Source organism: Catharus ustulatus, chromosome 3, assembly GCF_009819885.2.
Source record: "Catharus ustulatus isolate bCatUst1 chromosome 3, bCatUst1.pri.v2, whole genome shotgun sequence".
NCBI lineage: Eukaryota > Metazoa > Chordata > Aves > Passeriformes > Turdidae > Catharus > Catharus ustulatus.
In genome coordinates, this window is record NC_046223.1 from 8,728,189 (window position 1) to 8,754,214 (window position 26,026).

General features: G+C 45.9%; 1 protein-coding gene across 2 annotated transcripts in view; it reads left to right on the forward strand.

Annotated features, from left to right (window-relative positions):
* Positions 1-957: 957 nt before the first annotated feature.
* Positions 958-26,026, forward strand: part of ACSS1 (acyl-CoA synthetase short chain family member 1) — a 30,703-nt gene continuing 5,634 nt past the window's right edge. The window contains exons 1-11 of one of the 2 annotated variants that reach the window (XM_033056415.1): positions 958-1,252; positions 4,354-4,450; positions 12,533-12,732; positions 13,851-14,026; positions 15,956-16,108; positions 17,788-17,935; positions 18,216-18,353; positions 18,943-19,035; positions 22,788-22,900; positions 23,388-23,514; positions 25,137-25,264. In XM_033056415.1, coding sequence (XP_032912306.1) covers positions 958-1,252; positions 4,354-4,450; positions 12,533-12,732; positions 13,851-14,026; positions 15,956-16,108; positions 17,788-17,935; positions 18,216-18,353; positions 18,943-19,035; positions 22,788-22,900; positions 23,388-23,514; positions 25,137-25,264 — 1,668 coding nt within the window. Of the gene's footprint in view, positions 1,253-1,977; positions 2,059-4,353; positions 4,451-12,532; positions 12,733-13,850; positions 14,027-15,955; positions 16,109-17,787; positions 17,936-18,215; positions 18,354-18,942; positions 19,036-22,787; positions 22,901-23,387; positions 23,515-25,136; positions 25,265-26,026 lie in introns of those variants that run through there. The other variant, XM_033056416.1, reaches the window with a different exon arrangement.

Genomic DNA, 26,026 nt, shown 5'->3' on the forward strand with positions numbered 1-26,026 from the left:
TGGACACCAGCTGTAGATACGACAGCGTGATTGTGTGTGCCGAGAACTGCTTGTTATGTTAAGGTGCCTGGCTGTACCTGGGCACCCCTGTTGTGGCGGTGAGGAGGTGAACAGGGGTGCACCCCTGCCTGCACATCCCTGCGGGTGATATCCCCACAGAGGAAATTGCTGGGTCTCTCCCTCAGGTGCGGGGGTATCTCTTAGGGTGCTCCCAGGGGGGCAGGGTGTCTGGGGGTGCAGGGTGTCTGGGGGTGCAGGGTGTCTGGGGGTGCAGGGTGTCCATAGTGCAGGGTGTCCATGGTGCAAGGTGTCCCTGGGGGCGGGGTGTCCCTGGTGCAGGGTGACCCTGGTGAAAGGTGTCCGGGTGTGCAGGGTGACCCTGTTGCAGGGTGTCCCTGGTGCGGGGTGTCCTTGGTGCGGGGTGCTCTCTAGTGCGGGGTGCTCTCTAGTGCAGGGTGTCCCTGGGGGGCGGGGTGTCCCTAGTGCAGGGTGTCTGGGTGTGCAGGGTGTCCCTGGTGCAGGATGGCTGGGTGTGCAGGGTGTCCGGGTATGCAGGGTGTCCGGGTGTGCAGGGTGTTCGTGGTGCGGGGTGTCCGCGTGTGCACGGTGTCCCTGTTGCAGGGTGTCCCTGGTGCAGGGTGTCCCTGGTACGGGGTGTCCGGGTGTGCAGGGTGTCCCTGTTGCAGGGTGTCCCTGGTGCAGGGTGTCCCTGGTGCGGGGTGTCCCTGGCCCCAGGGCGCTCCCAGGGCTGCGGGGTGCGCGGGGCGCGACGCTCCCGGAGCCGCCCCGCCGAGGCAGCCCCTCCCCGCAGGCGGTCTCTGTACCTCTCTCTCTCTCTCTCTGTTTCTCTTTCTCTCTGTTTCTCTCTCTCTCTCTCTCTCTGGCTCGTTCGACCCCTCTCGCTCACCCGGTGGCCGGGCGGGGACAGCGGGGACAGCGGGGCAGGGCTGTGTCCCCATGGCGCTGGCGGCCGCCCGAGCGCGGGCTCTGCGCGCCCTCAGCCTCCCGCGCCCCCCGGGCCGGGTCCCGGTGCCGGCCCGGAGCTGCCGCAGCCCGGCGGGGGCTCCCGGGGCGCTGCCGCCCGGCGAGTACCGGGCCTGGAAGGAGCGGGCGGCCCGCGACCCCGCCGGGTTCTGGGCGGACGCGGCGCGGGGGTGGCTGCGCTGGGACAGTCCCTTCCACACGGCCTGCCAGCCCGGCTCGCCCGCTGGTTCCGCCCGCTGGTTCCTCGGCGGCCGCCTCAATGTCTCGGGTAAGGCGTCCCGGCCGCGCATCCCCCGGCGGGGCCGCCCGCTGCTGCTGCTGCTGCCGGGCTGGGGCGAAGTTCCGCCAGCGCCCATCTTTGGGGGTGAAAACGCGGATTTCGGTCGGGCGGCGCTGGGAGGAGACAAGCCGGGAATTGCGAAATGCTGTAGAAAATCCGAAGCCCGGATAACCCTGGCTGAGCCTCTTGCCCGGGCGCTGCCTCTCAGGCGGGCTGGCGCCCTTCGACCTGCGGGGATCGGCCGCAGCCCCGGCGCTGGGATGCCCAGCCTGGGCTCTGCCGGCTGCGGGCACCGGGGGCTGCCCGGTCCCCTGGTCGCTCACGATGATCCACAGGTGGAGAATGTTTTTTTATGGCAGAAGCTGCAGGGATTTTTGTGTTCTTTTAAACGAGGGTCTTGGTCTTTTCCTCCAGTTTCACCACACCAGCAGGAAACAAGAGTGGTATCTGCCGTGGCTGCCCTGACTGCCTTTGAGTTTTGTCCGTGCTATATCTGCCTTGAAGGCTGTTCTGTGCTTCATCCGGTGGGAGTGAGCCCCAGCCCCATCCAGGGTACCACTTTTAACAGGGATGAACATTTCTGACCTTCATTTCCCGTTCCTCGGAGAGGGCACTGGTTCAGTAGTGCAGTAACTGTAGCATCTCTGGCCACTTTTTTTTGACAGCCAGAAGAAGAAACCCTCCTCAGGTCTTCCAGAGAATATAAGGGAGTGTGTCCTCCCAGGGGATGATGCCCAGCTTATGGAAATGTGTGTACAACCCTGTGTCCAGCACCCAGCAACTAGAGGATTTTAGTAAGAGTTTTGTTTTCATTAATTCCTGTTGAAAGGAAGATCTTGTCTGAGCACAGCCTATCAGGGATCTATTTCTTTCCTCTGTAGAGTGGGATCAACACTTTCTTCTGTATCCTCTGTGAGATCTTTGATATCCAGATATTGCTTGAGTCTGGTTCATGAGCAGACAGAAAATGCCACTTAAGTTTTCTTTGCATACGTGAAAGGAAATAATCAGCCTTTGAAACAGATGCACAGAATTAAACAGAATTGCTGTTGCTGGTTTTCTTTTCAAGTGTGATGAAGGCAATACCTTGCCACAGCCAAGTTGCTGTTTTGCTGTGAGAAGACTCTGATTTTGTCCTTTCACCTCTTGATTTGAGCACTGGCTGCAGAATTATGGCAACAGTTCAGGTCCCTGATCCAGAACATCTTGTGTGCACGTCTCCCAGCACTGCTGAACCATGAGCAGCTGAGTCATCTGATGCTCTTTGCTTGGGGGCCCTTGCAGAAGAATTTTGGGGACCTGTGAAGTTCAGGGCTTCTTGATTTCTTGCACTGTAACTCCTGACCAGGAGCATAACCTGGCAAACTACTGCATTTCCCACCAAGACACATTCTTGGGAGCTTGTCTTACTGAGATGAATTGTTTCTGAGCAGTCAAGGAAGCAAGAAAATGTATGGAGAAACCACTAGGGTGTAGTAGTAAGGGTAAGGTCACTAAATTCTATTTCATAAAATGAGCAAAAGGCTCTTGTAAGCCTAAGATCAGGAATGAAATAATAGCATTTGGCTCTGGTTCACCTGCTTGTTTTTTCTGAGCTCAGAGCTAAAGCTCCCACTTGGCACAGGCAAGGCTTTTTGCAGCAGGAATTCCCTCTGAAGGCTGGCGTGGCTGCTCACGAGTAAGACAAGTTGCTTGGGCAATAAGTGATCCACTGTAGTGTGGCACATTATGTGAGGGAGTAGCTGCGAGGAGCTTGGAGGTGGGAGTGGACCAAAGCACAACAATGAATGCAGGTAGAGGAAACCAGTGTAAAACTGCTTAAAGCATTCCCCCCTGGAGCTTTTGTCCTCTTGTATCATACTAGAATGGCTCAAGAAATGGCTTTGTCTCTTTTATTTTTGTAGTACTGCTGCAGGGTTTTACATTAAAAACAAAAGACTTCAAACAGCTGAAGAATGCTTTTTCAAATTTTTGAGACTAGCACTTGGTCTCCTAATGAAATGTGTTAAATTCTGAGGAATTTCTTTCTCTGTCCACCTTTAGGGGCTCATTCACACCCTGTGTGATGGTGTGATGGTGTGATCACAGAACAGCCAAAGCAACTGCAGCACACGGTTTTTTCAGAAATTTATCTGGAAAAATGAAATCCTTTCCCATCAGTATTAATATTTCCAGGAAATATGATCTGAAATCCAGAAATTTTTAGAAAGGTTTTCTCTGAGTTATACAGCAGTGTCCCTGACTAGTTGCCTATTGAAATAAAGTAACTGCCTTTGAAAGATTACAATGCAGTAAGTGTCTTATAGGCTTGGAATTAATACTTAACAAGGGTCTTCTCTGACTATCAGGCCAGCTGCTACAGGACATGCAGGCGGGTTTCTTTTGTGGATTCTATAAATTTCTTCATGTTGAGTGCTCTCCCTAAGCCCTCCAAGTTGCTGAGGAGGAGAGATGCGCCTTTAAAAGGGAATTTTACACCTTTAAATTTTAGGAGGTGGGATACACAGCCTGAGACACGTTAATCTTTCCCATGGGTCTCATGATATGTTGATATCTGAAGTCTGAGTTTGCTATAGATCCTACAGTTTTAGATATTTTCAGTTAGCTGAGGTTCAGCTCTTTATTATACCCTGAAATAAAAATGTTTCAGATAGCTTTAATTAGAAAACTCAAATGGTGCAGTGCTAAATATGTCAGCTAGGGACGACTGTCCAAGTTCTGTAGTGAAATGCTGCTCTGGGGAGCAGAAACATCAAAGGGGTGTCTTGTCTTTGTGCTGCTGGGAGCAGGGGAAGGATTTGGGCTAGCTTAAGTTTAGCCAGTGGAGCTAAGCTGAGCTGAATTGGTCATGGCCTCTCATGGGTATCCATCTCTAAGGCCACTGTACCAATTAAGTGTAGAATTTGTTGTATAGCTTTATTAGAGCTGCAAATGCTCTCAGTTCCTCTGTTACACATTAGTGTGTGCCTAGCAACCTAAAAAACGATGTTTCATCTTGCACTTGCTTGCTGTTGCACTTGACCAAGCTAGGTTTACAAAGCACCTTTTGTATGATCAGGATTTGTTTAAACCTCTGTGTTTTTTTACAGTAAATTGCTTGGACCAGCACGTTGAAAAGTCTCCAAACAGAGTGGCTTTGATTTGGGAGAGAGATGAACCTGGCACTGCAGTGCACGTCACATACAGGTATGGCACCTTCTTGCTATGCCTAGCAGTGAGAGGGAACAGGAAATGGGATTTTTTCACCTGGCAATTTCCTTTTTCTGTGCTGGAGATATGTACAGGAAGATTTCTGTGAGTAGCTTCTGGTTTCAGCGGAGTCTTGGTGCAGACATCTGGTGTTGATGGCCAACAGCTTGATTGTGAGCCCTGGAGAGGCTGGAGGGGATTTTAAACTCCCCATGTTTCTCTTTCCCATCTTCAGTGCAGTTTAGAGCAATCTTGAGATGTCACTGACTTGTAATTGATGCTATAGATTGCAGGGTTTGTTAGAATAGGGCAGGTTTAAGCATAGTTCTCTTCTCCTTGCTATGTGCTCTCATTTAGGAGACAGTCCTGCCTTTTACAGCATCTCTGTCTCTAGTGAGATTTAAATGTTTCCCATACTTGTACATTCCTCAGTGCATGTTTTAGGGAGCCAAATGTTTGAGCTGCTGAATCTCAGGGAAAAAGATGTTTGTTTGACTAGATCAGAAAGCAGAGGAGATGAAGAATGTCCTAACATCAGACCTTTACAGAATGTTTTCTGGATCTTGTTTGGATTCCTTGGGTCTGAATAGGTTCTGGTGGTCTGATTCATCTCCAAAATTTATTTATGTCCTGGAAACATTTATTGGAGTGAGGAAAGGGGTCAGCAGGGAGGAGTGGGTGTAAAAATAACTTTGAGAGGTTAGTGTTCCATGGAACAGAAATAAACACTATCTGATATAAATCTGTGAGAGGAGTGCATTGGTTTTAATCTTGGTATTATTTGACAGGGTGTTTAGGCTTGTTATGATAAAAATATGTTTTTAATGAACTGGGTTGCTTGGCTAAGTGCTTTTGCATTTTGCCATTCTGGTGGTAAACATGGAGATGGAACCAAAGATTTCTCCCAGAGTTTATGTGTGGTATGTTTTAATCCCAGGTTTGTGCACTTTTACCTCTTTATGCCTCAGGCATGATGTCTGGGGGTAGGAAAGAGGTGACAATTGTGCTCAGATCAACCTGATAAGAGAAGCAGCCCAACAGACAGTGCAGCCTCATTCAAGGCAGCTCTAACCTCCCCTCAGGCTGCTATTTGAAATGTACTGAGCTGCTGCAGGTGCTCTAACATCTTATCTGCAATCTCTGGAGATAAGGGATGGCCTTTCTGAACAACAACAGGACTGGTTTTTTTCCTGGCCATGCCAAAATGCATTTGGAAGAAAGTATATTTCCAATCTGTGGAATTGTGATTGCTGTGACATGAAGACAAGTAACCCGTATCTGAAAACTGAACCCTTCTTTGTGCAGCCTTACAGAGATACAATAACTGGTACCAGAAAGGAGAACATCCAAGTGAAAGTCGTGTTGGCAATCTCTATTTTCAAACTTTTACCTGTACTTGAGAGGCATGTTTCTGTTTCTGCCTGATGCTCTGGGTGAGATGTGACTGCGATTGAGTTTCTCAAGAGACTTTGGTCCTACCATGTGGTAAAACAGATCACTTGGTCTCTGCTTATCTCATTAAGGCAGGAATAGCTTTGTTGAAAACAGCAATACTCTATGAGTATTTTGCCTTTTCTCTGGTCCTTGGGCTGCATTTTTACAGATTTTAAATGGGACACAAAGCTTTTTCCATAGTGTGTTGGCAGTTACTTCCCTTTGAGCTTAGTTGAAAACTTTCTGCAGTAGTGCCTTATTTGAGCTAGAAATTTTGTCAGGGAAAGCATACCAGAGAAGGAAGTGGGCCAGGAGCTGGGTGCTGGTTAAGCAGTCCTTGGTGAGCCTTCTGTAGCACATCAGCCTCAGCATAAAGAGGGAATGAGAGGGATGCTGGACGTGTCTTGGCAGAAGAAAGATGCCTCTTTCCTTAGGATCTGGATGCCCAGTTAATGTCATAGTAGCCTTAGAGTAAGGACTTGACACTCTAGGAAGCCAAAGGCTTTGATTTGGACACTACCTTATGGACCAGCTTTGAGTAAGATCATGGATTCAGCTGGGAGAGAACTGTCCAAGGCCTTACGTGCAACATACTGCAAGGCACCATTTTTTTGCTTTATCTACTTTGCAAAGCTTGCTGCTGTGAGCTGCTTGTCCTCAGAGATAAGTCCTGGGTGACACAAGACAAAATGCAGCTGCTTGCCTGGTCCTCTGCCTTCTCCTCTGGGGAGTTTTCAGGGACAAGAAAACAGCTGAGTGCTGGCCTTGTTCCCGTCACAGCCTGCAAAGGAAGAAGGTGGCTGTTCAGGAAAAGGGCTGGAACAGGCTTTCTCCTCCCTGAGGAAGGGAAAAACCTTAATCAGTGGGATGTCATCTATGCACTGGCAGGAAACACAGCTCCACTGGAAAGTGCTGTCCCAGCTAGTTTATCCTTGGCAGAAATAAATACTCAATTTGCCTCCACTGTGGGCAGAGAGCTGGTGGGCTGTGCCATCAGTCAGCCCACACCCCTGTGCACACTTGGCAGCAAGGTGGTTGTATTTGTGCAGCAGAGTTCAAGTGCTGTGTGCTAGAGGAAGAATCCAAACATCTGCTGGTGGGCAAAGATACCCAAAGCGATAGGTGAAACATTTTGTTTTTGCACCAAGAGATGATGGCTGCCTTTACAAGCTCAGTTGTGCTTTGTCCTGTCTCTCTAGCTGATGTAACTCTTTCAGCAAAAAATGTTCACTGACCATTCTTGCTTTTTCCTCCCTGTGGGTTTAATTTCTATCAAGTAGAAATTTAGCTGAGTTTCAAATTGTCTCTGGTTTTGAATGGGAAGGCAAGAGACTTGGTTTTTTACTGCTTTGTAACAACAGGGAATACAACTCTCTTGGGCTTTCTTGGCTGCTGTCAGCAAAGTGGGGACAGGTTGTGCAACCTGTCAAGAGGCTCTCTCTGGCTCTCTAGAGGTTAAACCATCAAAAACTGGTAGGGCAGTGGCTTAGCAGCACTGTGGTGCTGTGAGCTGACAGCTGAATTTATTGTCAGAAGGGTCCAACCAAACCAGAAGTGTTTTGTCCTGCTCTGTGGATATTGTCAGGGCTCAGGGCCTTTGAAACCTTGCAGCAGAATTCCCCAGTGCGTTGCTGAACCTGGGTTTTTAAAGGCACTGTGCAGGTGAAATTGGTGGCTGGAGCTGTTGGGTTGCAGCCTGTAAGTTCGATGACAGGAAGTGGTGAAGACAAGAGCTAAAGTTATGTCAGCCCTCCCCTTGTTGGAAATGGAGTTGTTGTCTCTGGTGTTCCCTGGTTTACCATGGTCTCTACAGTTTATCCACCTGTGACCCAGTGGATCTGCAAAATCCCATGGCTGTTGTCAGTGGGAGCTGTGGGAGGTGGGCAGCGGAATGCATTAGCTAACCTGTTTTTCAAAAAGGTTGCAGGTCTCAAAAGATGGATGATCACTTTGGTGCAGAAAATGTTGCTGCCAGAGGAAAAGTTTAAAATGCAAAATACAAAGTAGGAAGAGAGGAAAACTAAAGGACAAGAAATTAGGGTCCTAGGTAGGTGGGACAGAAGTGGTTGTACATCTTCATGAGCAACAAGACAGCTATGCCTTTAAAAAGCCAATGGATTCCTCAGCCTGAGCTAAAATTGATGAAATTGTATCAGAGATCACAGTGAAGACTGTAGCTGGAAGCCATGATGGTACTTACCATTGGCAGCAAAACTCTTTTCCATCTTTCCAAAGCTGTCTTTGAAGTTGAGGTTGCAAGAAAATTTTTCCCAGGCTTTCAGCTTTCCCCATCCAAGACAGCTCATGGATTTTTCACTTTGTCACCTGAAAAAGGTTACCTGCCTTGGGTTCAGGATGTCTGCAGGAAGGCTGGGCAGTTGTGCTCTAATGACCAGTTTGGACACTTGACCTGAATTTTCAAACAGTTTCAGCCTAATCCAAGCTATGGTTTGAGAAATAAACTGATGGCTGCAAGAAATACTCAACCCAGCTTTTGTGCCATAACAACAGAGAACATGGCTTCGGTTAAGGCTCTGAACCAGGTACTGGCAAAGCCTGTATATGGAATTGAATGTATTAAGAAAAAGTTTAGAATGATTTTGCAAAAGGCTACTTCCCAAAGATTAGGTCTTGATGCAATTTTTTTGATGTAAAAGGAACTGACTTCCTTAGTTTAGAAAGCTCTATGCTGTCTTGCTGTGGCAACAGGTAACACTAGACTTATGGGAAGGCTGTTTCTGCAAAGCATCCCTGAAATGAGTCAGGGAGGGGCCACGTGGTGCTGATGGGTTTTACAAATGTTGTTCCAGACACTGCACTGAGCAATGGGCTCTTGGAAACACAGGCACAACTGTATCAGGGGAGAGATCTGTGAGAAATGTGGTCTGTCAGTTCCTGAGCAGAGATGTAAGGACAGGGAGAGGAGTGCTGTCTGTTGGATTAAACAGGACTGGCCTGAACAGTGATCTGTTGGCTCTGTTGGAGGGCCAGCCTTGTAGGTCTTGTGCTTAGAAATGATGCTGTGGTATCTGAGGAGATGCTTGGATAGCAAGTGATGAGTCTGGAAGGCAACAGGCTCAAAGCCTTAGTATATGGGCAAAATGGAAGTACAGCTTGTATAGAGACACATAAGTTAATTACTAGTTTTAGCCCTTAACACTCAAATCTTCTTATTCAAATTCTGAATCATACAGAAAGAAATAGGTCCTGTTGGCCACCACTGATATCCACATTAGTCCAGCAGCAGGTCCATGTCTCTTACTGATCTTTTGTGTTTATTAATGGCTCTGCCATCCTCCTGGCTTGCTTTGTTTTAAATGCACAGACTATTGCTCTTTCTCTTTTGCAAATGGTCTCCCCTTCTAGGTCCAGCTGGTTGCTTCTTCCCCATTTCTCCACTCTGCTTTGACACTTTACCCACTGGAGCAGTGTTCTGCTGTCCAATTTGTTCTCTTATTTGCTCTCAGCTCTTTCAATTTGCTATTGCAGAGGCTCCTCAGACTGTTATGCCATGAATTGACTCTGTGGTTTCTTGTTTGTCTCTGTCAGAGGGGCTGGGCACTTCCTTTTGCTTCCAGCACATTTCTTTCTCCTGCAGTGGCTCTGCTGAGATCCTCCTGCTGTCTGCCCTGCTTGCACAGAGGGAGCTGAATGCTCCAGGACCCTCTGTGTGCCCCATGGCTTTGTTCCTCTCTGGTGGTTATTCCTGCCTCCCTCTGCTGAGTGCAGTGCCCTGCTTTAAGTGGCTTCACTGAAATCCGTGGGAATGCAGGCAGCTGGTGGATGTGCCATGCTACCAACACTCCTCCTGGCCAGCATTCCATACCATTGCCTCTGTGTCAGGGATGGGTCACTGCAGGTTTGAGGGTTTCAGTTACTCTTGGCTCTTCCAACCTTGTGTGATGGAGGAACAATGCCAAGCTTGGCAGTAGTAGCAGGTGGGGAGGGTGGTGATGGCTGTGGTTTCCTCCTGCTCAGTTTGTTTAGGTGCAGTGACTCTGCACAGTCCTCATTCCTCCCCAGGATGTGTCTGGGTTGAGGACTGGCAGTGTGTAACACACTGGCATGTACCAACTGCCTGCCTGTTAGATAACAAAATGTGTTTGAAGGAATGAGGGAGTCAAGGGAAGGATTCCTGACACAGTATTTCTGTTAACTCCCTTTCTTGAACTGGAGAGCAAGCCTTACTTGCTGCCACAGGAGCCAAAATACCTGATGCTCAGGGATTCATGGATTTCTTTGTTGGAGTTCTTGGCTTCACCTTTTCCTTGCCTTTGTGTCCATTCCCACATGCTGCAGCTCCAAGGGACCTCCAAGGCCTTTCTATCCCAGCATTTCAGTGTACAAAGAAGAGTCAAATAGATCCATGGGTAAAGACTGATCCATGTTGTCTACCACCTTACTTACACATGCTCATTATGCAGATGTTAAATTGGGGTTAACCATAAAAAACAGTGAGAGTTTCTACCATTGTTGTCACCAAGTCCTGAATGAGCAAAAAGAACAAGAGGGATCATGGAGCTGCTCAGAAAACACACCTTAGCCAGAGATACTCTGGCATTTCTGTATAGGAGAAAGAGGCTGCAGCTCAGAAAGCACTTGAGTATTTTCCATTGCAGATAAGTAGTTTTCATTTTACTTTCTCACAGCTATCTCTCTGGGGCTTGTTTCCCTTCATGTGATCTGCAGTTGAACATCTTTTGATTTGCCTCTTTGTTATTTGTCCACATTGAAATTTTTCTTTAATGCAGCATCAGATGAATTCCAGACCAGAAAATGTGGCCTTTTAGGACAAGGCATCAAACCAGTGGCTGGGTGGGAATTCATTATTGCACACAGTTGCTCAGTTCATGAACTCAGTAAAAGCAAAATAATAAATCTGAATATGCACTTCCATGCACATGAGGGGTGGAAGAGGTGTTCAATGTTGTGCTTTAGAGTTTAGGCTGATCTTCCATTATAAGGGATTAGGGAGAATTCAGTCTGGGATGCAGCTACTCCATCCCTGCTAGAGAGCAGGCACTGAACATGTCTGGCCACCTCTCTGAGTTCAGAAATGGACCATTTACTTGATGCTACAGGAATAGTCTTAGAATAAATAATAAGTGCTGTGCCTTGGATTTGAGGCTCCTTTTCCTTGTCTTCTCTCTTGGTTTAAAACAAGTTAAGGGGTGGACACTCCAAAAATTACTTATTCTCAGCCCATAGTTTTGATATTTCCAAAGCAGAGCACTTCAGCTTTTATTTTCAACTTGCAAGGATTTAAAAAAAGTAGCAAAATAATTTTTGAGGAACCAGAAAGAACTGCTATTTTTTTTTTTAATTTTTTTTTTTTTTTTTTTTCAGCTTAGGCACCAATTGAAAATTGGGGCTGTTTTGTAGCTATGGTGAGTTCTGGGAGAAGAGAATACTTAAGATTCATGCTTTACAGCTTATTAGGGAATGCAACCCCCCCAAATTAATCTCTTTGTTAAAAGTTTGGGGTCCTTGGTGGTATAGCTTAGAACCCCTAAGTGTTCGCAGGTGGCAGGTTGATGATGAACATACTGGAGAGTAGATGTCGTCTCGCTTCTCTGGGCCTTGGTACTCAGAGGGTTTGTGAACCTGAAGGACAATGGTCATTCCTGGCAGACTCTTCCAGTCTGATTGGCAGCAGGAGTGCTCTGCTGCCCCTCATCAGCACCTTGTGCTGCACCTCCTCCCTTGGCATGAGACCACTCCTCACCTGGAACAGTATTCCTTGTTCCCAAAGCCCTCCACAGCAGGCGTACAGAGCTGTTCAGTCCATGACAGTATCTTGGTTCCAGGTGTACCTGCAATGATGTTATATCCCCTGTGCAGGCATCAGAATAAGGGAATGTGCAGGCCCTTCCCACAAAGTGCTTTTTAATTCTTTCAAGGAATGTTTTTGCTATTCTCACCATGTCACAGCAGAGTCCCGTGAAAAGAGGCTTTATTCCTGTTCTTGGTGTTCCTTAGTTTCTGTGTGCAAGAGTGGCAGCAGTACTTGTGTTCTTCAAGGCTGTTGGGCTGCAGGTGATCCAGCTTTGATGAGAATCTTGTAAAATCTGCCCCTCATACACATGCCTCCTTTCTTTCCTTGCAAATGCAGATGTGTTGCTTACCTTTGCAATTTAAAGACGAGCTCCTGGCTGTGGAGCACTTCCAGCTGCTGCCCAACTTCAACAGTGTGCTGTCTTTGGACAACACTTCCTTTTCATCTTGTGTTTATCCCACTTGTGTTCCCAGTAGCTTCTGACTGAGCCTCGTGGGTAAAAAAGGGATCAGGATTGACTGAAATGAACCCTGATTTATGGAGGCAGCATTACAGCACCTGGCTTGCTGGCTGCTGTGGCCACATTACAGCTTGGCAGCTCTGGACAGCACCTGCAGCTCTCTCTCCTCTCCTTCTGCAGCAAGTACCACTCTGCCCTTTTTTCTCCTCCCCACAATGGCAGGAGCAGCCTGGCTACCAGCATGCCCCAGGCCACCCTTCTTTAAGATGCCCTGTGCTGCTGAGATGAGATGAGATGAGATGCAGAGGTGACCATGAAGCCTCACTCTTGACCAAGTTCATCTTTGCTTTACTCACCCTGTGTCAATCAGGTTGTGCAGTCCCATGACAACATTCCTTCTGTACCACAGGGAACTTCTGGATCTGACTTGCCGCCTTGCCAACACCCTGAAGAAATATGGAATCCAGAAAGGGGACAGGGTGGCCATCTATATGTCTGTGTCCCCCTTGTCAGTGGCAGCCATGCTGGCTTGTGCCAGGATTGGTGCTGTTCACACCGTGGTCTTTGCTGGATTCAGCGCCGAGTCCTTGGCTGGCAGAATCATGGACTGTGAGTAGATGCAAAGTGGGGAACAAATGCCTCTGTTTGTTTCAGTGCTCCAAGGCATATCCTAACCGTGTGTTTTCTTGGAAGAAAGAGTTTTCTTGGTTCATTCTTGCCTAGCAGGACAGTTCACTCTCCCCTGCAGAGTGCAGTGAGGAACCTTTCCCTGAGTGACACATGCAGTGTCCTCTGGCCTTAGAATACTTAATAAATTGCTTAGCATTCAGTGTGCACTGGGTTATTGCTTGACAGCAGTGAAACTAGAAGGAAAACCAGAGCTTAGGAATAGGGCCTGATTTGTTGTTTTGCAGTATAATTGCAGTGTTTCTTTGATGCTCTTGGACAGTACTAATTCTGCATTCTCAATTGGGATCCTGTGATTTATGTGTAGTACTGGAAATGTTGGCAACCTGCTCCTGCTCTGTGAGCCCTTGTTCCAACAGACAGAGCTGTTCTCAGCCCCAAAGTACTTGTATATTGTGATTAGGTAAAAAGTGATGCTAAAAATAGCAACAGAAGAGGGAAGTAGCCAGTGGCTCATGTCCTGGCAGTCACATCAGTTTCTTTATGGCTGGTGTGAGGAATAAGTCTTACAGAAATTGTTGTGTTCTTTTCTTCTTTTTAGTGGAGTTAGCAGAGAGCAAGTACATGTTTTAGTTATCCCTCACACAGGGAGCTGGGAAGCAGCTGTTCTGCATGTCAGCTTTGCAAGGCAGGGATGGATGATTTATACTGCATGACTGACACTTAGGCTGGGTATTGGGAAAGACTTCCTCACATTTGTGATTGGAGTGGACTGCTGGGGAAAGGGTAGAGTAGATGCCATTGGAGTGTTTCAGGAAGATTGAAGAGATAGCTGTTAGAAGTGGTTTAGCTGAAGCAGACCCTGCCTTGAGGTGGGGGAGATGGACTGGATAACGCATGGAGGTCCCAGCTACCTTTAATCTCTGTGTGTCTCAGGTTTTAAAGTGTTTTCATCAGTGGCACTGACTGGTTTCGACTGACAGCAGTTCTGAGTATTTGTCACACATGTCCTGTACATCACCTCCAAAGTAATGAAAGCTGGGTGTGCACACTAGCCTGGAAGACAGGCTGGCATGTCTGCTAATTCTTTCTCTTTCTAGCTGGATGCAAAGCAGTTATCACCTACAACCAGGGAGTCAGGGGAGGCCGAACCATAGAGCTGAAGGCAACTGTGGATGAAGCTGTAAAGAACTGTCCAAGCATCAGACATGTGTTTGTGGCTCAGAGGACAGATAACAAAGTCCAGATGGGTGACCGTGATATTCCCCTCGAAGAGGTATGTTGTTGCTGGATAACTCCTTTTAGGTCTGAGTGTTGGCTAGGATAGTCTTTGTCTCCATAAGTGCTTTTGGGACCTGAGTTATGCTCCTTGCAGCATTTGGATCTTCATCCTCAAAGGGACTGCCTGTATTTACAGTCTGCTAAGATTGTGAGTCGAAGCAGCCCAATCTATATCTGGTTTATCTCAGCATGGGCAGGGGTTATGCTGCTCCATTTCAGAAGTCTTGCAAACAGTGCTGAGATTTAAGGAGTGTTTCCTGAGACCCAGAGGTCATGGAGACCCATCGTGGCTGTTATTATTTTACTGTGTTCAGGCACTGTGTTATGGATTGCATGTGCACTCGGACTGGACACTGTTGAAAGGCAGTGCTGAAGTAATGAAGTTCTCCAAGAGTCTTCATCCAGCCATGAACAGTGTGGTGGTTGCCCCATGGTGGAAGAACAATGATGGCTTGGGAATATTTAGAGCCTGTGCTTCCTGGGGAAGTAAACAGCAGTTGTTTTTATGTGTTTAGCTGGCACACGTGGGACTCCAGCCTAATGCAGAAGTAGTTTTATCAGTTTGCTGGCAGCAGTAAACAGGAACGACTCATGCTAATAATGCCTGGAGAAAGCTAATCTGCTGGCACAATAGTTGTTTAAGAGTCTCTGTGCTGGTCACATGAGATAGGAGGAAGTACTAGAGTAAGTTAAAGAGAGAAGACAAGTTTTACTCAGAAGTTGTCTTACTCCACAAAAGACGTTCTGATTATTTTCCTTGGTCTGCAAACAGCCTGAAGTACTTTAGTGATCCAAGAGCTGAGCTCATCCCATTGTCAATTTTGGGATCTGAAACAAAACAAGAATTAAGCAGTTAATGTTGTTAACTGTCCTCACTGATCTTTACAGCAGCTGTACTTTTCAGCTCTTGTGCAATAGCATACCGCAAAATTTAAGCTCATGTTGTAATGGAGCATATGAGGATTCCATCTTTGTTTCAGAAACTGACAAGTCAGCCTGAATTGGCAGTGCTGAAATGTCATGAGAAACGCCTGAGATGAGCAGCAGTGCTGTAACTCAGAGGCTAAGAATTACATATTGTGAACTCTTCATATTTTACTAAGCTTTGTCAGACACTTTTAAACAACTGGACCTACCAATGGTAATGTTCACTTGTAAATACAGTGTATTTACAGTGTATTCTTATAAAAAGGCAGTACCAAGACATTCCTCCAAGGAGCCACCAAATAACTCTTGCAGGAATCATTATTCATCAGGACAGTATAGAGCTCGAGAGAAGCTCTGATTTAGCAGGGCATTGCATCCTTCCCTCCTGTGGTTCTGGCTATAGGGGTGAGGAGAGATCTCACCCCAGCTGGCAAACAGGGGAGTATGAAGAGAGTGACAGAGGCAGGAGAGTAAAGCACTCTTCTGCTGGGTAGAAAAATTAGAATTTGAGAATCAAATGAACAGGACAGTCATCCACTGCTGAGGCCGGGGTAGGGAGATGAACACACAGTTTAACTGTAGCACTGCACTTTTTAGAGGAAAAGGAAAGTACTGACCAGTACTCAGTCAGCCCTGCTACTGCTGTCAAGTGTTTGCAGTCACATTTTGTATTTCTACCACCAACTTGCAAAATGAAATGTAAGCAGGTATGACTTACCTCTTTTTTTCCCCTGAAATGTTATTTTATCTGGCCAGTTAGTTCCCCTTGACTTCTCTGCCCAGCAGAGGTACTGGTGGAAATGTCAGATGCTATGACCCACTGGAACCTTTCCACCAGGTGAGCCCATATAAGCTATGATATATCCATGGACATTTGTGAGGGGCAACAGCAGTGGTGGCTCTTGTCTCTGGATACTGTTGCCATGCTTACAGAGGAAGTGATGGTTGGCTCCATATAGCCAAAGCCTTTCTCTCATTACCACCTTTTCTTTCTTAGGAGATGACCAAGGCAGATTCCATCTGCACTCCGGAGAGCATGGACAGTGAAGATGTGCTCTTCATGCTGTACACCTCAGGCAGCACTGGGAAACCCAAAGGAATTGTTCACACCCAGGCTGGATACTTGCTGTATGCTGCTCTCACACACAAGGTAACTCAGCTGCCTCCTTCGGGAAAGGTTCACTTACCTTCCATCTGTGCTAACAAGAGAGACCTGGGACAGGGAGGAATGCTGTATTCTCTGCTCTCTGCCCACTTGGCTTATTGATTGTAAACAAACTGGAGAACATCTGAACTGTGTAATTAATCTTCAGGATTTGTTCTGAGGAATATGGTACTATGCAAACCTGAACAGAGAGTTATGAAAGCAAGGAAATGGGAGCATTGCTCTTGCATTTAAAATGTGCCAATGTTGGCTGCCCAAAATTTGCAGCTGAGGAGATTCTGGAAAGCATCTTACTGGCATTGGTAATGTGGATATTACTGTAGTATTTTGCTTTGGGATGCTGGGCTTTTTTTATTTCAGAGAGGATCTGGAATATTAAAACAACCTCTTTCCATAGTACTTGTTGTCTGAAGAACAAAAGTTGTATTTCTCCTCTTGTGGTTGCACCTGTCTTCTGCTTTTCTGGGTGATCTAGGGAAAATGTTTTAACTTCCTTTCTCATGAAAATGGAAAGAGTCAAGGCAGTGCTTCTTGAAGCTTCTGGTCTGAGCTCTGCATATTGAAAGGTAATAGTGAAATGAGGTGAGGACTGTGGTGAAAGATCTCCATCTGGGTTTAGAGGTATCACCCCGTTTGTAATCACACACAGTTCATGTGAAGGTTTTTTTTGTTTTGTTTTGGTTTTTTTGTTTTGTTTTTTTTTTCTTTCATGGTTGAGTTTTTAGAAGATTTGAATATTCAAGTGTCAGATTTCTCTGCATGAAGGGCATTTGTTACGTCAGCTTTTCTAAGTGACAGCATAAACACCAAGGCATCTCTTTCTCAGTCCAGAAGGTAGATCTGCACCCTGGTGCATTTTCTCCACCTGCAGAGTGCATGAGAGGGAAAGGCACTTGGAAAAGTAAGGTGAGAATTATCTTTTCCAGGTAGAGGGATCAGCTGACTTGTGTGATCTCTGTGGTCTTTGCATACTCACATGCGACACTCTTGTCACACACTTGTGTGTTTTTGGTTTTTTTTTAAGTCCTGATCCATAAACCTGACACCTTATGAGTCAGGACCTCTTCACCATATGGTAGAGGAGTTAGATTTACAGTGGGAAGCATTTTCCATATCCAAGACAATGTAATGAGTTCTCTAAGATCTTTATCTTGAATTTGATGAGCAAGGAGAGGGTAGCATCTAGAAAGCAATGTACTCATATATAGAAACTGAGCAGCTAAGAATATTTCTCAGTGAATGTTTTATGGGCACCTATGAGTTCCTCCAGATCTCTCATGGAAATCTGTTGATATTGGTGAAAGGTCTGAGACTCTGTGGTCTGCAGTTTCCCTGTGACTAAGAATCAGCTCTACCACGTGAGCAGGCAACCTAAGGTGTCCAAGGCTCTGAGCTTTGGTTGTAGCTTTGTTGCTCCAGCTGAGCAGCAGCTGGTACATCTGTGATTCCTGTATGTTTGCAAATGTGCCAGGAGCCTGGGAGCCCTGGCATTGGTCCCTCTGACTCGCTTCCTCACTCGGACTGGTCTTGGTGTGGCCGTGTCGCACACGCCTGGCTCCATCTGCCCCTCCACTCTCCTGCTCCCATCTGGATGCCCAGTCCAGCACCTTTCCTTGGAGCACCTGCCAACAGGAAATCAACTGGCCTTACGTTTATCTTTGCAGTATGTGTTTGACTACCAGCAAGGCGATGTTTTTGGCTGTGTGGCCGACATTGGCTGGATCACAGGACATAGCTATGTTGTGTATGGACCACTCTGCAATGGAGCCACCTCTGTCCTGTTTGAAAGCACTCCAGTGTACCCTGACCCAGGTGAGGAAGTGGTGGGAAAAAGTTTGGCTAGATGTGGCAGAAGAGGTTTAGAGACCTGTCCAGTGTGACCTGCCTACTCAGGAGAGGTAAGCTCCATTGCTTTGGATACAACACTCGGGAACATCTGTGAATACAGGGTAGGAAAAAAAAAAGCTGTCATTGCTTTTGCTTTTTACTCACAGTAGTAACAGTTCCAGCTTTGGCTGTTAACCTTCCAGCTGAAAGTTTGCAGCAGTATGTCAGTGCTGGAAGGGTGAAAAGCCAGTTTGTGATTTTGCAGGTCGTTACTGGGAAGTGGTGCAAAGGTTGAAAATTAATCAGTTTTATGGAGCTCCTACAGCGATACGCCTGCTGCTGAATTATGGAGAGGAGTGGGTGAAGAAATATGACAGATCTTCCTTGAGGGTTTTGGGTTCAGGTAAGTGGCATGAAATCTTCATCTGAAAAAGACAAAGGGTTCTATCTGGTGAAATGAAGATGCTGGAGGAGTTCAGGTAAACACATAGGATGTGGTTAGAAAAAAGAAAAGATGATAAAGCAAACTCTGTGTCTGGCTTTTCAAGTATTTTCTCTGCTGAAAAGCAACAAAATGACATTTTGGGTCCATTGAACTTTTGTATGATTGCCTATTTCCTAGATAATTTTGCAGGATCACATTCTTGGCTAAAAAGATTTGTCTAGTGTTAAAGGGCATCACTTTGAATTTTACTGGCATAAGTGACCCAAGCAGGATTTTCCTACATTTTTTTCAATTCTAGAGATTCTTATTACATGACCTGCATTGATTAGTTACTTCCAGTGATACTCATTGCTTGCCTGTGGGTCCTTCTGAAAAAAGTCAGTCCTCAGTTACATAAGTGCATGGCAGTCCCTTGTGCATCCCAGCAAAAGTGCTGTAAGCATTCTGCTTGGAGGTCATGCATTCAGCTTGTTGTGCACCAAGAGGGAGAATGAACTGCCTGCAGTCTCCTAGGTCTCAGGCTGTTTTCCTTCTTGTTTTGGTCTAGTGGGAGAGCCCATCAACAAGGAAGCTTGGCAGTGGTTCTATGAGGTGGTGGGAGAAGGGCGCTGTGCCCTCGTGGACACATGGTGGCAAACAGGTAAGAGGCAGCCTTGGGAGACTCTGACCACTGGCAGGCTGCTGGTGGGGAGAGGGACAAAAACACATTTCAATTTGATCCAACAAGTCTGTCAAAATCCCCTCATTGCATTTGGGTCAGCCTTTGAAAGTCACTGGGGAGTTTCTGCACATAACAGCAATGTAACAACATGTAAAAGCAATAGCGGTGTTGGGGTTTTTGTTTTCCTCTAAATGTTCTTTGATATTTCGAGTGCTGGAAAATGCCAATTGCTGCTAGAAATATGAGACAGAGATTAAATTTCTGGGCAGAGCTGGCGACAGTCAGCTTGAATTGCAAAATTGATATTCAGTTTATTAACTTGTTATGTCTTATCATGCAAAGGCACTGGAAGCACCACATACTCACAGTCTATGCTTGGATGTGCTTTGTTTTCCTTTCTGGGAGTGGTGAGGGGAGGATGGAAGACTAAGGTGTGTAGTCAAAGGGAACACTGCAACTGCTCTGGCAGATTGGGAAGGAGTGAGTGGAGACTTGCTGGCTACCCATCAGGTGGCTGGAGGACAGTGGCCATCACCCAGCAGGGCTGCTAGGGAGCACCTTCTCCCATGACTGAATTGATACTCTACTTGTGTTGGCCCTGAAGCTTTGATACCTCAGAAAGGATGCACTTGTGTATTGGCAACTTGCTTGGCCCAGCTGTGTGCATCATGGAGGTTTGTTTGCTGTGCACAAGCTGCTGGACACAGTGGCTGGCTATCTCCAGTCCAGTTGGAGCAGAGCCGACCTTTGCCTCCTGACCTCCCTGGCCTGCAGCAGGGAGAGGCCACATGCTGTACCCAAACTGGGGCTGTGTTACCTGGTGGGGCCCAGCAGCTCCTTCCTGGCTCCTTCCTCAGCACCCAGTCCTCTCTCTCCTGGGCACCAGCACTCAGGAGTTGCTAGAGGTGTCTTGCAATATGTCCTTCTCAAGTTGTGAGATCCAGTTTGCCACGGAGACAAGAGCACAGCTGCTGGCATTCTGCCTCTGCTGAAAAATAGTCTTAAACTGCCATTGAGCAGCATATTCATTCCCTTTCCAGTCAAGCTGCTCCTGATTTCATCCTTATTCCTACTAGCAGGCTCTCTATCTCAGTGTGATAAATTTTCTTTGGCACACAACCAAATTCCATTTAATCCAGACCAGACTTGCAGGCTCTTTTTTTTTTTTTAAATTTTCAGATTTGAAATAAAACCACCTCAGAATTCAGAGCAGCAATGTTAACTGCTATCTACTTCAACTACTGACTTCTTAAATCTTTTGGGATCCTATATGCTGAGCAGAAGGAAAGACAACTGGCTAGGTCTTTCTTCATCATGTGCTTTCCTCCTCACTGCTCTGAAAGAAAACACCATGGAGAAGCAGATGATTACTGCACATTGATGTAGTTGAGAAGAAAGAATCCAGTTTTGCCCTAACACTTTTTGGTGTGTTTGTTAACTGGTGCATGTGATGTTAATGCTGTGTTATCTATTTCCTCCTAGCAGACTGTTAGATCTTGTATTAAGCTATATTTCTCCTGGGATTTTAGAGCAACAACTGTAGGGTGAGAGGTTAAAAAAACACTCATTGGACAACCTGTTAATGCAGAGTACTAGGTCTTACCTTGAATGAGGCACAGTTTTGCAGGTAAACAGTTACCAGCTCCTGGAAGCATAATATAATGATAAATATTCATGACATCGATTTTATTAGAAAGTGGAATCAATCTTTTTCTAGAGCTGATGCTTAATAAAGAGGAAGCCAAATTAATCTTGGAAAGATTATATATGCCATTTAAACGTAAAAGGAGTGTGGGAAGAAATCACAGGGACAATGTGATGGATGCTGGCTGTGGTCCTGCAGTGTCACCTTTCCTATACAGTTTCAGAATAGATGGTTAATTGTGCTGCTGTGTGCAGTGTCCTCCACGGGACACTGCTCTCCCAAGCAGTAACCTGTTGCCAGCCAATAAAGCTTGGCAGGCATCAGCAAATGGTGATTTAAGAATCCACTTTAAAGTCTTTGGATGAGGCAAATGAGTGAGAGAGCAATTATGAAAAGCAATTTTAATAGTGTGGTATGTGCTGATTAAAAATTCCTATGACTCTTGCTGTTAAGATTCCAAGTTGTGATTGACAGTAATAGAATCAAAACTGTATTTGAGTTTTAGGTGTAGTTCTTCACGATACAGAAGAGACACTGGGTATTTTCACTTTTATCACTGATTTGAGAAAAAAAAGAACAGCCATGAACAGAAGCTGGTTTTGAAAGACATCTCTGAATACGTTCCAGAAGTTTTTGTTGTTGGCATCATCTCACATTGGTTTATACTGGGCTGGTGCTTCTGAAACAGATTCCCCCAAAGCAGTCACTCCAATCTGTCTGTGGTGGCAGAGAGCACTTGCTCTGCTCTGCTGCCAGATGGGATCTCTCCATGGCAGAGGGGAGCCTGGTTCAAAGCACCCATCCCCTGCTCAGACTCTGCTGTCCTTGCCCAAAATCTGGGTGGGTTTGTACTGTGTTGACAGCGTGGGCACAGGTAATGTGGAAACTCAGCTTTTCTCTGCCAGCTCTGCCTCTGAATAGAAGGGCTTCATAAGGGCAGGGTGGAGCCTAGAAGTTTTGCTTGATGCCATCTGTCATGACTAAAATTGCTACTTCTAAACCAATTCATAATAGGTCTTCATCATGTGAATGAATTTTAAGGCCCCCTTGCTACTATGCAGCTCCCTCAGGAGTGAGACTACTGCTTTGTGTGTGGCTGGCTGCAGGATGTGTAGGATGTGGCAAACACCATGTTGAAACACAGCTCTCAGTGATGTATGTAGGATAAACTCTGGCTTAGCAAGAGCAACCTTCTTTTAGTCAGGGTCCCTGTTCTGATGCAGGTTTTGTCTGTGCAAACAGAGATCAGCAGGTGTCTGGGGGTGCTTCTTCCTGGAACAATTCAAACTCTTCTTTTCAAAATTGACAGAAACATGAAGTGAATGCATGCCCATCAATGAAATGGGAAATACTTCTATGTGTACACCACATGTGAAACCATTTGCTACAAATCTAAAGCTTAAGGCCATCAGAGACCCTTCTTCATAGCTGGATGTAAATTTAGGGTCAGATTCAGCTGTTCCAACCCCTGGTTTCAATTTTCACAAGCTCAGCAAAGCTAGTAGAGGAATGTACTCTCCCTGTGGCAGAACATACCTTTATTTATAGAGCTGTATTTTTAAAAGCCTTATTCTCATTTGTTTTTGTTTCTCTCTTGTGTTTCTGAATTAGATTTAGAATAGAAAAGACCTCATTAAGGTTGGAGTCTGATTTAATGTTCATCCCATCAGGAATGAAAAAAGGATGATTAAAAGGTTCAATTTTGACTAGAAGATAAGCTCAACCTGCCTGTAAAGGGTGGCTTAATCTCATACTCTGTAATAACAGTAATTCAGACTCCTGAAGTGCTTTTCCTGCTAACCTTAGACAGCTGTAGAAACACTAGAGGGAGATAAATCCTCAGACATGCTTATGCTTTCCCTGTAAAATCACTTCTGGGTAGGAAGTGGGGCTGCTGAGTACTGCCCATACCAGGCTTGTGCTGCTTTCAGATGTCTGTGCTTCTTGGTCCTGCAGAAGTCATTCCCAGTGGTTTTTTCTTGCAGAGTGGCTTCACTGTTTTCTTCTTGACCTAAGAAGAGCAGGAATTTTCTTTCACTCAGCAGTGGATGGACTACATATATTTTGTTTTTAATTTTTCTTCCAGAAACTGGTGGCATCTGCATTGCCCCACGACCCTCAGAGGAGAAAGCTGAGATCATTCCAGCTATGGCTATGAGACCTTTCTTTGGGATTGTGCCTGTGCTCATGGATGAGAATGTGAGTTGGGGATGTGCTGGGTGCCCAAATGAGAAACTGGTATGTGTTTCTGCTTTAATCACAGCAAAGAACAACATCCAGAAGGATGCTTGTTTCTCCTGAAAAAATAGTAGAATAGATGGGCTATATGTATCTATATATCTATATATCTGTATCTATCTATATCTATATATATCTATATCTATATATCTATATATATATATTTATATCTATATATAAGTATGGAGGTATATATGGAGAGGGGGGATGGAGAGAGAGAGAGAGAGAGAGAGGGAGAGAGAACATATCTGCATATCTCAGTTGTCCATACAGATTTGCCAACAGGGCATTGCAAGTGTTTAGAAGAGTTGTTTGCATTTATTTTCTCCACTTGTGTCCCTCCACTGGCAGTCTGAAGTGAGTGACTCTTGCAGGATCAGTGACACAGAAGCTCTTTACTGTTCCTCTTTTGTTCACCTGTTCATCCTTCCTGTGGTTGAACCTGCAGGGAGAGGTTATAGAGGGCAATGATGTGTTTGGTGCCCTCTGCATTGCCCAGCCATGGCCTGGCATGGCAAGAACAATCCATGGAGATCACCAGCGCTTTATTGATGCCTATTTCAAAGCCTACCCAGGTAAGGAAAGTGCCAAGGGAAGGCAGCTTCACTGCAGTGTAAGCACACTGAATATTTTCAGCAGTAGTTTCTACTGTTTCTGTACCATGGTGGCTTGGAGGTTGTGTCACAGGTTGCAAGCATGCCCTGATGGTTTTAGGTAGTGTTGACCTTTATAGCTGTCAAAAGGGATGTGTTTTCTAGACCAAGCTTTGAAGTCCAAGTGCCTTTTCTCTGGAGCTTTGTATCTCACTTGGGAAAAAGCATATTGGATGGGAGGTACCTCCTGCATCACTGAATCTTAACCCTCTGTTACAACCTTCTTTTTTAAAATGTGGTCAAGTTGTCTGGTAAGTAACTAGAAGTGTCAGGAACCATTTTTTTATGGATATTGGACAAGACAACTGTCTTCACTCAGAGGAAGAAACTGAAAGAGATCTGAAAGCTACAGGGTAGGCAAGAATTAGACAGGCAATCCCAAAAATTGTACAAAATTGGCTGGGTAATGACTAGTACAAGAAGTTGAATGACCCCATAGTCCTTTATTACTCACTACATTTGCATCAGATGTCTTGTTGATATTTAGTTGATAGCTGTTTAATTGATCTGGAAGGGCAGAAAACATGACTAAAAGTCCATGAATAGGGCAATAATGGGTCCTGGCAAGAACCATCTTCAGATTTCACAGCAGTAGCTGCCTACCTCTTCTCAGATGTGCCACTGGAACAATTCAGATGCAGACATGGCCTTGGTGAAGAGCCAACACAATCTGTGTTATCGGATGTTCCTCAGTGACACTGGAGTTTCCAGGAAACCCTGGGCCATTTCCAATTCCCATCAAATGTTTTAGACCCTCCATGCTTATCATGGGGTGGTTTGCAGTTTTTAGCTAATCTGGTAGCAGTGTTTCTCCCACACTCACATACTGGAGAGTGACTGTTATCTGGGATGTGAATCTTTGTTAGCTGGGAGGGGAAAATGGCTTTTCATCCATCCTAGTGTAAGTGATTTAAAAAAAAACCTGGCAGTGTTCCCATATACAACATGTAAAAGAGCTGCTCCCTTTCAGCTGAACACATGTAGTTTTCCATGTGTGCTGAGGTGTAGCCAGCAGCAGTTCTGAGCTTGACCAGTAGCCTGTGGCATGATGGCAAATGGCATTTAAGTGGTTTTGTCTTAGTACTGCGTGCACCAAGAGGCCTGAGCATGCAGCTGCTGTGCAGATGTAGGCATGCAAAGCCTAGAGAGGTCAGAGAGCCCCTTCTGGTTCTGTAAATCCAGCTGAGCATTGCTGGGTTGTGTTGTCTGGGCTTGGTTTTGCTATAGGAACTTCAGCCACTGTTTGCTGCTGTTTGCCTGCAGTGATTTGTCCATCTTGACAGAGACCTGAGCTTCACCGTCTTGGTGCTCTTCAGGTGCTTATGAGGAGCCAGCACAGCTCAGGTAGAGCAGAGGCGGGCCAGGGGTGGCAGAGGGAAGTGAGAAGTGGTGTGAGGCAGGTCACACAGCTGTGAGCTTGCGAAGCCTGCAAGCTGCCTGATCCACCCTGCCCTACACACCATCCTACAGCACGGTCTGTCCTGCGCCAGAGCCCAAAACCAGCACATTTGCTGCTGCTGATCAGCCCTGTGTCTTTGCTGCAGGTTACTACTTCACAGGGGATGGTGCGTACAGGAGCCAGAAAGGCTATTACCAGATAACAGGGCGCATGGATGATATCATTAACATAAGTGGACACAGGCTGGGGACGGCAGAAATAGAAGATGCAATGGTAAGTTCCAGGCAGGTAGAGGTTCCTTGACAGAGCATATCTGTGGGGTAGGCTGATCCTTGCAAAGCAGCTTTGTCTCTTGCCTTCAAACCCCTGCACGATGACTAGCCAAGGTGCAAGAGGAAACAGCTCCCTTATCGAGGAGAACAAAAATGAGCAAGTGAGGGGAGCCACACTGTGGGCAGTCCCTGCAATTGAGCTGTCGGAGCTGTTTCCTCTCTGTGATGTTGAACTGTTGCAATTGGCGTTTTGGATGCTGGTGGTTACTCCATAAGTGTCTCTCCTACTTCTTCCTTCCCCTCTGCTAACACCTGACCCCTCTGTGATTCCTGCTTATCTGAACTAACTGAGTATGCTGAGAATTCAGCAGTGTTAAACATAAAGCAACCTTGATTTATGTCAGCTGCAAAGCTAGCCTGTCATTTTGAGAGAAAACAATATTATCTCTGGGAATTTAAAACAAAAAGTCCTCGGAGTATTTATATTTAAAGCTTGACTTGTATATTTATTTCTATATTATGTGCCTTGGGTGCAAATGGCGCTTAAATATAACATCTGATGAACCTAAGCTGTGTTCACATGGAACACAGGATCCTACTTTATCCTCTGTGAGTGATTATTTTGTCTATGCAAGTTTCTGATCATAGCTATAGGATCCAGTTCCTCTCACAATCTATGTATGTGTGCATGTGTAAAAGCAATATTTTTGTGCCTAGATTGCTCTATGATGTTTGCTTTCATATTTTAATCTAATTTAAGACA